Source organism: Schistocerca americana, chromosome 9 (assembly GCF_021461395.2).
Source record: "Schistocerca americana isolate TAMUIC-IGC-003095 chromosome 9, iqSchAmer2.1, whole genome shotgun sequence".
Classification (NCBI taxonomy): Eukaryota; Metazoa; Arthropoda; class Insecta; order Orthoptera; family Acrididae; genus Schistocerca; species Schistocerca americana.
In genome coordinates, this window is record NC_060127.1 from 119582258 (window position 1) to 119592923 (window position 10666).

General features: G+C 41.7%; 1 protein-coding gene across 1 annotated transcript in view; it reads right to left on the reverse strand.

Moving 5' to 3' along the window:
• The window catches only part of LOC124551358 (persulfide dioxygenase ETHE1, mitochondrial), a 52723-nt gene that overhangs the window by 41553 nt on the left and 504 nt on the right, over positions 1 to 10666 (reverse strand). The window contains exon 2 of the mRNA XM_047126394.1: positions 10424 to 10568. Within this exon, the coding sequence (XP_046982350.1) occupies positions 10424 to 10568 (145 nt within the window). The remainder of the gene's footprint in view (positions 1 to 10423; positions 10569 to 10666) is intronic.

Below are 10666 nucleotides of genomic sequence, written 5' to 3' on the forward strand. Positions count from 1 at the left end.
ATAACAGATAGGGTATTATCAGCAAAGTGTAAACGAATAAAACAAATGTTCTGTACTTGACTACTCATCTCTCTACTTTGGGAATGGTGTGTAAAATTCAGAATGGGAGTTTAACTGTGTATCGCGATGTCACAGCTTGGAGGTCTGACAGCAATGTATGTAATGAGTATTGACAGATTGATACAAAATTCATCACGACAGTTCCATTTTGTCTTAAACATAAATGTAAGGAATAAGGTAAATACAGAAAAACTAACTCACAAATTGTATGAAGAGAAAACTGAAGAAGAAAACATAACCACCTTCAAGCTGAAAGATAAATAAAATACAGTTTTGTGCCAATAGAGATATATTAACAGCGGAACAATGCAGAGGAAAAAGAAGTTGTATCACAAAACCACATTATCATAAGTGGAGAACAGACTTTCTGGAGACATTTATACAAATAACAATGCCACACTGCAGTTCTGTTTTTCATATTGCTGTGTATTTCACGACGAGATAAAACACACAGCCTCACCCTTGATGACATCGTTGACCCACTCTGCCGTTCTGCTAACCTTAGGAGAATGAGACAATCTGTTCAAGAGGGTTTGGTGGTGGTGGTGGTGGTGGTGGTGGTGGTGGTGGAGACAAATGTTGGATTTGGGGCACTCGATAGCAGGGTCATCAGTGTTCTTATCTGGATATTGACATTCCCAGTTTGTAGTCTGAACAGTGTCTATCCCTGCAAGTGAAACTGCTGTGTCAATTCCCCAGGGGGAAAAAAAACTGTTTTCTTCGGAATGTCGGGCCATGTTCACAAAAATATGTGGGTCAATGATAATATGAAAGGATAGCGGGTGCGCGTGCGTTTGCACTCCCAGACACACATTTGTGCCTGTGCACTGTGACTGAGGTGAACAGCAGTCTTTCCTGGGGTGGATAGTGGGGGAACAAAAGAGACAGCAGGGGATGAGGAGGAATGTAGGATGGGTGGGAGGGTCAGTGGGGGTGGGGGGGCATTGGGGAGGCCGATGTCAGTGCTGCCTATTGGAGTGTGCAGGGACATGGTGAGGATGGGATAGTGGTCCGCCAGGTGCGGGGAGAGGGGGGGGGGGGGGGGGGGAAGAGGCAAATTGGAGAGGAGAGAAATAGAGGAAAGAGGGGTGGGTGGGGAAGAACTATGCAGTTGTAGAGTCAGGACAGAGAGCATGCGTAGCACTCGACTGGGGGCAGAGAAGGGGTTAGACTGGTGGAGGACACAGACTAGTGAAAGTTAAGAGGCCAGGGAAGTTATGGGAATGAAGGATATGTTGCAGGAAGAGTTCCCATCTGCACATTCTTTCAGAAAAGTTGGTGTTGGTGAGAAGGATCCTTATTGCACAGGCTGTGAAGCAGCTGTTTAAGTGGAGCACATCATGTTGGGCAGCACGCTCAGCAACTGAGTGGTCAAGCTGTCTCTCAGCCACAGTTTGGGGGTGGCAATTTGTGTGCACAGACAACTGACACACTGATTGTGGCACAGTGATCGCAGCTTATTTTGTAGATCATGTGACTGGTATCACTGGTGGCCCTGCCTTTGACGAGGTAAGAGGTGGCAGTAGATGATGGTGGAACGTATAGGACAGGCCCTGCAAGGATATGAACCATGAGGCAACGGGTTGGGAGCAGGGGTAGTATAGGGATGGATAAGGATATTGTGTAGTGTGAGGGTTTTCTCCTTCTTGAAGTTATCTTCTTACTCAATTTGGTGGGATCCTGCCTTCCACCACATTTCCTGTGAAATGACTGCTATTAAATAGTAATAGGCATTGGTAGGTTCACAAATTAGGTATATTATCCTAATTACAAATCTGTTTATTTCCAATCAACAGTAATAACAAGAATATACTCTCATTGTGATTCCAAGTCAAATTTGGTTGTGTGTTATATACAGATCACCCTAGTTACCAGCTCCCACTACCGTGGAACTTCACCGAGGTTGGAGCCCTGCGGCTCACCGCATTGCTCCACAGACTCTGAGGCCCTAATTGCTCTGACGTAACGGGCAGCAATCCAGCAGCACCCCCAGAATATCTCCAACATAGATCATCACACCAATCTAAACAGAATATTTTTTCTTTTTTTTTTTACCTGTAACAACTTAACTATTGTTAGTTAAACATCATCTTCCACAGTTCAACTCTCAGCCTTCCATATATATTTCTACGAACACTGACACACACTATCTTGTAATCTCAATTCAGCAGTAAGGGTGCATATCACGTACTCCCACTGACACCGTGCACATCTGCATCCTTGCAATAGGTTGGGTGGGTGGCAGAATGCCACTGTGGACAGGCACAACAAAAGTCAGTTAAGATTGTACTTAGAAAGACAGTCTAGATGACACAAACCACATTTATTGGTGACCAGTTAAACTGCGTAAGTCTCCAGATGCTGTCAATGATGTGGTATGGCTAAATAGCAGAATCTCTGCCCCCTAGCCATCACAATATGCCATTTGTACCAATAGAAAGAATGTCTATTGAATAAATGATGAAAAACTTCAGTCACCAACTTAAAAATTGTATCTGCTCATAGTACTGGCTGTAAGATTAACCACTATTTCAAGTTCGATCCACAGAATTAAAAATAAAATAGCACACAATAAAAAGCTGGCAACTCTCACTGCCCTCGACGGGGCAGGCTGTATGTAGAAGGCATTATTGGTCACGAAGCAACATGTATAATGTGCCTACAGTTTTTTTGTCACTGTTTGCTTATGGTATCAAATTAAAATATCACCTTAAGTTGCTCATTTTAAGTTTATGTATGGGACGCTAACTGTTACTTAGCAACTTGTGGCACATCAATAACCGTTAAAGATGTTATGATGTATTGAAGTATGTCTAGATTAATTTGTGTTATTTTCATTTAAATATGTTACATTTTACAGTATAAACTTAAAATTAGTAATCTATGCTGATATTATAAGTAAACATAAGCAAGCTGGTAAAAAATATTGGAGACTTGTTATACACATTACTAAGTAATCAATGACACCTTATACATACATGCTGTCCTGAAGAGGGCGGTGTAAGTTATGGGCTTTTCACTGTGTGCTATTTTGTTTTAATTCTTTGCATCACAAATATAATAGTGCTTAATCTTACAGCCAATATTATAAATACACTCCTGGAAATGGAAAAAAGAACACATTGACACCGGTGTGTCAGACCCACCATACTTGCTCCGGACACTGCGAGAGGGCTGTACAAGCAATGATCACACGCACGGCACAGCGGACACACCAGGAACCGCGGTGTTGGCCGTCGAATGGCGCTAGCTGCGCAGCATTTGTGCACCGCCGCCGTCAGTGTCAGCCAGTTTGCCGTGGCATACGGAGCTCCATCGCAGTCTTTAACACTGGTAGCATGCCGTGACAGCGTGGACGTGAACCATATGTGCAGTTGACGGACTCTGAGCGAGGGCGTATAGTGGGCATGCGGGAGGCCGGGTGGACGTACCGCCGAATTGCTCAACACGTGGGGCGTGAGGTCTCCACAGTACATCGATGTTGTCGCCAGTGGTCGGCGGAAGGTGCACGTGCCCGTCGACCTGGGACTGGACCGCAGCGACGCACGGATGCACGCCAAGCCCGTAGGATCCTACGCAGTGCCGTAGGGGACCGCACCGCCACTTCCTAGCAAATTAGGGACACTGTTGCTCCTGGGGTATCGGCGAGGACCATTCGCAACCGTCTCCATGAAGCTGGGCTACGGTCCCGCACACCGTTAGGGCGTCTTCCGCTCACGCCCCAACATCGTGCAGCCCGCCTCCAGTGGTGTCGCGACAGGCGTGAATGGAGGGACGAATGGAGACGTGTCGTCTTCAGCGATGAGAGTCGCTTCTGCCTTGGTGCCAATGATGGTCGTATGCGTGTTTGGCGCCGTGCAGGTGAGCGCCACAATCAGGACTGCATACGACCGAGGCACACAGGGCCAACACCCGGCATCATGGTGTGGGGAGCGATCTCCTACACTGGCCGTACACCACTGGTGATCGTCGATGGGACACTGAATAGTGCACGGTACATCCAAACCGTCATCGAACCCATCGTTCTACCATTCCTAGACCGGCAAGGGAACTTGCTGTTCCAACAGGACAATGCACGTCCGCATGTATCCCGTGCCACCCAACGTGCTCTAGAAGGTGTAAGTCAACTACCCTGGCCAGCAAGATCTCCGGATCTGTCCCCCATTGAGCATGTTTGGGACTGGATGAAGCGTCGTCTCACGCGGTCTGCACGTCCAGCACGAACGCTGGTTCAACTGAGGCGCCAGGTGGAAATGGCATGGCAAGCCGTTCCACAGGACTACATCCAGTATCTCTACGATCGTCTCCATGGGAGAATAGCAGCCTGCATTGCTGCGAAAGGTGGATATACACTGTACTAGCGCCGACATTGTGCATGCTCTGTTGCCTGTGTCTATGTGCCTGCAGTTCTGTCAGTGTGATCATGTGATGTATCTGACCCCAGGAATGTGTCAATAAAGTTTCCCCTTCCTGGGACAATGAATTCACGGTGTTCTTATTTCAATTTCCAGGAGTGTAGATATCATTTTAAAGTTAGTAACTAAAGGTTTTCATCATGTATTCAATAAGCGTTCATTCTATCGGTTACAAATGATGTGTTGAGATGAGTGGGGGTGGGATTCCACTATTTAACCACATCACATCATTGCTTCTGCAGCAGTTGACAGCATCTGGAGGATTCGGTAGTTCTTGCTCCTTGAATGTATCTCCACATATCAACTTTGGGTATAATTTCATTTTATTTTTATTACACTGTTTATATTTTATTTGTATGTCCCTCTATATTTATAGTACTCACTGTTCCTGAGTACAGTCTGAAAATGGTCCATCTCTGGATTGAAACCAGACACCAATAAATGTGATTTGTGTGATCTAGACAAAAGTGTGAAACTGATCACTATTTTCCCAAAATGTTTTTGAATGTATGAGATGATACAGACCCTGGTGGACAATGTGATTGAGTTGCTCCAGTCCTGGGAGACACTGTGTGATTAGTTACTTTGTCATGCATCCACTGTCTGTGTGGAAAAATGTGCTCATAACATATTAAACTGTGACACAAATGTTCACCTCACAGTTTTCATGGTGAGTAGTTAAGAGTATGCAGGGGGATGGCACACCAAAACACGATGCCTCATCCAAAAGTTTTCTTGACTGGTTTCTCCACATCTTGATGTGTCTCATACACCAAGCAACTTTTAGTCTCACAAATTTAATGACATGGCTTAATCCCTCAGACTTAGGATCCAGTTGTGCTCTAGTGTCCCCTGAGAGTATTGCTTGATGATACTGCAAGTGCTACTTATTAAATACATCCTTGCTCTTAAATATTTTGACAATTGCAGTAATATTAGACAACAGAATGACAACTTTACTCACACACTGTGAATATATTCAAGTCTTTTATACTGAATACACTGTCTATGGTGAAATAATCCATATCATAATGTTGCAGAACCTTAACTGCATCTAGAACTGAGACCCATAACTCACACTATGATGCACAGTACATTCTCCTCACTCCTGTTACACTTCTGAATGGTGCACAGAAAAACAATTAGTCCTGCATATCTGAACAAACCCAAACTTCCAGGACTATAGTTTTTACGCAACACATTCATGTACGTCTGAATTTCATCAAGGAAATTTCACGGATTGATATGGCTCTTTGTTCGGTTCCAAGAGTTCCGGAACCTGTACAGAAAATTGGAGTAGAGATCAACATTCATGAAAATGACACATTATGTGTTGTACCACCATACAGCGAGACCTTCAGAGGGGGTGGTCCAGATTGCTGTACACACCGGCACATCTAATACCCAGTATCATGTCCTCTTGCACTGATACATACCTGTATTCGTTGTGGCATACTAGCCACAAGTTCATCAAGGCACTTTTGGTCCAGATTGTTCCACTCCTCAACGGCAGTTCGGCATAGATCCCTCAGAGTGGTTGGTGGGTCACGTCATCCATAAAGAGTCCCTATCAATCTATCCCAGGCATGTTCGATACGGTTCATGTCTGGAGAACAAATTGACCACTCTAGTCGAGTGATGTCATTATCCTGAAGGTAGTCATTCACGACATGTGCACGATAGGCGTGCGAATTGTCGTCCATGAAGACAAAGGCCTCAGCAATATGCTGCCGATATGGTTGCACTATCGGTCAGAGGATGGCATTCATGTATCATACAGCCATTACAGCGCCTTCAATGACCACCTGCGGTCTACGTCGGCCCCACATAATGTCACCCCAAAACAGCAGGGAACCTCCACCTTGCTGCACTCACCAGACAGTGTGTCTAAGGCATTCAGTCTGACCAGGCTGCCTCCAAACACGTCTCCGATGATCGTCTGGTTGAAGGCATATGCGACACTCATCAGTGAAGAGAATGTGATGCCAATCCTGAGTGGTCCATTTGGCATGTTGTTGGACCCATTTGTACTGCACTGCATGGTGTCGTGGTTGCGAAGATGGACCTCGCCATGGACGTCAGGAGTGAAGTTGCACTTCATGTAGCCTATGTGCACAGTTTGAGTCATAACACGACATCCTGTGGCTGCACGAAAAGCATTATTCAACATGGTGGCATTGCTGTCAGGGTTCCTCTGAGCCATAATCCATAGGTAGTGGTCATCCACTACAGTAGTAGCCCCTGAGCGAAGCATGTCATTGACAGTTCCTGTCTCTCTGTATCTCCTCCATGTCTGAACAATATCACTTTGGTTCACTTTGAGATGCCTAGACACTTCCCTTGTTGAGAGCCTTTCCCGGCACAAAGTAACAATGTGGACGCGATCGAACCACGGTACTGTCCGTCTAGGTGTGGTTTACCTACAGACAACATGAGCCGTGTACCTCCTTCCTGGTAGAATGTTTGGAACTGATTGGCTGTCGGACTCCCTCTGGCTGATAGGCATTGCTCATGCATGCTTGTTTACATCTTCGGGCGGTTTTAGTGACATCTCTGAACAGTCAAAGGGACTGTGTTTGAGGTACAATATCCACAGTCAATGTCTATCTCCAGGAGTTCTGGGGACTGGGGTGATGCAAAACTTTTTTTGATGTGTGTAGAACATGTGCCACATTTCTCAACATGAGGTATGTTACAAAATATTATTAGGTATTTCACTAATAGTTCTATTCATGATCAAGGAACTTACATTTTCCAAGGAATAATGAACAAAAAACTCAAAACAGTATTTTCTATAAGGGAGTAAAATTGTATAAAAATTGCCCATGGAAATGAAAAATATAACTAAAACACAACCGTTTTTTTAAATAAAAATAGAAACAGCTACAACAATTTTCATAAGTTATGCATAATACATGATCAAATATTACTTGTGGACTCAACAGTGGTAGTTAATCTTTATAAAAGGAATAACTACACCATCCTGTCACATTATAATACTTTTGCAAGAAAAATATGTGCCATAATCTGTAGTGCACAATAATAATACCTCATCATTCTCCAGAGTTCAACATCTTCCTCTTGCTGACTCAGTTTTTCAGGAGGACTGAGTTTTTCAGGAGGACTGAGGGGAGGACATGAAGACATTCACAGGTTATAGCGGCATGTTTACAAACCTGGAGTCAGTTTTCTGAATAGACTGGAGGTAGCTAGCAGCACATTCAGGGTTCAGCAGTCATCGGCTGGAATCCCTGATATGTGCAGTGACAAAGAGCAAAACTATGTTTCCAAAATAATTTACCTGGAGCAAACTGTATATATTAAAGAATGCTGTACAATAGAGAACAATGGAATTAGGCACTGGAACCGTCAATACACTAACTTCTTATACAGGACGCTGGCGTTTACTTTATCTGGCCACCCTGACTGAGGTTTTCCTGAATCATTTCAGGCAAATCATGGGGTGGTTCCTTCATAAAGGTCACGTCCGACCACCTGTCCTATCCTCCTAAAAGCATTCATACATACTCAATGTTTCTGTATATTTTTGAGAATTTATTTTCACTGTATTATGGTGACAAATCATGTATCACTGTAAAACAGTCCTTAAATTAATAAATACACGTTTTAACTGTGGTACTCAACGCTAACAACAACCATTTATTTATAGGAGCTATTCAAAATATTAAGGGGAACGACTGGATTAACACACACTCTTCATTATACGATGTTTTGATATACCTCACTCTGACCACATTAAATGGAACATTATGTGGCTTTCATATGTGCTGGTATAAAGATGCAAATGTACTATGACAAAGTTGCATGACTACCAGCACTTCATAATATTTTCCATGCCTCTTTTCTAGTCCATCCCATACAAAAGGTTCCTATTAGCCAATGACATATATATATAAACCCAACAGAAAACACCAAGAACAAAACACAAAATAGATCTTAACAGGGCATAATTTGAAGTTTGAGGATGAAAAGACAGAAGCACATTTAACTCATCTGTCCACAGTAACATGAGTCAACTGATGTGTTTTATTTTCAGACATACTACATGTTCTGTATTACATACATTCATACAGCTGGGCAGCCTTCTCTGTGCAATACAGCCATAAAAGACAATGCAGCAATAAGCTAGATTACTCTATAATATGTGACTTGTGATGAATTCTTCACACAAAAAATTCTCATGATCAGCACATGAAAGTGTGTCAGTAAACTGTGGACGCATCTTCTGTATAAACTGTGACAGATGAAATTTTGTCCAAATATTTTTACTCTGTCACATGAGAATTGCTAACTTTTTCCAATGTAATTAATAAATTTAAACTTTGAGGTGACTATCAATAGCTAAATATCACCTTTTCCACCAAAACTAATGTGACTATGTTCTTTGATTTTAGTCTGTGTTATTCCACATCTCTGTTTGCATGTGTTTTTCATGCATGTAACATTCAACTAATAAATAACGTTTGTGCATTCAACCATCTTGTTAGTTCATTTATTCAACCACTGACAACAGTGACTGAAATAACTTTTTCAGTAGATAGACTTTACTCTACATCATTTTTCTGACTTCAAAAACAGGAAAGTTTTTTGAAACACATTCATAAGTGAGCTTATTAGTTTAACTGGATATGAAAACATGTATCCATGGCAAAATCTGTCATTGACTGCTTGTACTTATATGTTCCAATGAAGATAGTGTAATGTATTAAAAATTAAATGTTATAAAGAATTAATGCTATGAAAAATGTATTATGCTGAAGTACACATTGGGGTAATGTCACAATATGAAGTGTGTTATTCCATAAAGATGCTAATAACCCAGATTTTTAAATTATTTTTGTATGCCGAGTTATGTTTAATGTATGAAAACTACAAAATTACAAGGAGGCGGAATGGCTGATCTTCATGAGGTGAAACTCCAGTAGGCCTACTGCCAATACACACATTTAAAAGTGCAAAAAATTATCTTACTTTTTAGAACTGTTAGTTCCTTTCTCATGAAGGAAAGAGGAATACGGTTCATGTGTCCCTTGTTTCTAACTTTCCCTCCCTGAGCATGGAACCAATAGTTTCACAAGCTAGGGTAGTTTTTGTTATTTACGTCTCTATCAAAAGAAATACAATTTCACCTCCTGAAGATACGAAAGCCTACAAGCCAAATATTCCTTCTTATTGTAATTCTGTAGGCTAGTGTGCTTATACAGTTATATAACTATGTTTACATGTTACTGGATTTGTGTATATCAACCAGCATTTACATTGCAAATAAACTGAATGTGACTGCTTGTTGTACATCCGGGTGGCAGCTAGACGATATTTCCAAAGTTGTAGTAACTTTTTATTTGTCTTGTTTCATTCTCATGCTCACTACAATTTGCCTTTTTGCATGTTAAATAATACCTAAGGCGACACTTTTCATGGTACTCCAAAAAATTTTGGTATTAAAAGAGTTGTCTGTGAAAAGCGTTATGCCAAATGTATCTTAAGAAAATGTATCCTATGTTCACAGTAATTAAAAAGGGCTGTCATATCCTACTGTGTCTGTAGTACTGACTTCAAGCAAACTTACTTTGAATTAAACATAAAAGTAACATAACATCATTCCTGAAAGTACCAATTTTTTTGTTGTGTTTGTGTTGCAGGATATATGGATTGTCACTTCGCAGTTGTTTCACTGACATTAAAATAGTTGATTTCTACAGGGTAATTAGCTTTAGCAACCACGAAGTTTAAGAATTTCCATTCATTTTTAATATCTCTCAATTTTAATCAACCATATATCTGTTCCTCGCACAGCATCTGCTGGCAAATTTTTGTTTCTTAATGTTTAATGATATTTCCTGATAGACATAAACACGAACATTAGATGGAATCTGTTAGTTTGAAGATAGTTTGTCTCACATTCACTAAGATCATTCTTTACTTACTTGCATATTTCAATGTGAGTCCTAGCTCTGTAACGAGCTTTGCATCTCTCTCGGCCATTTCCAGTACAGGGTCAATAAGAACGGCTTCCTTTGACTTTACGTCAGCCAGTAGATATGTGTATGTACTGCTTTCCTGATCATATAACTAGATATTTTGGAGAAAAAGTATTAATCATGAGTATCAAAACATTTCACTGAGCGGCATCTAAAATGACTTACAGATATACGTACGAGATATATATA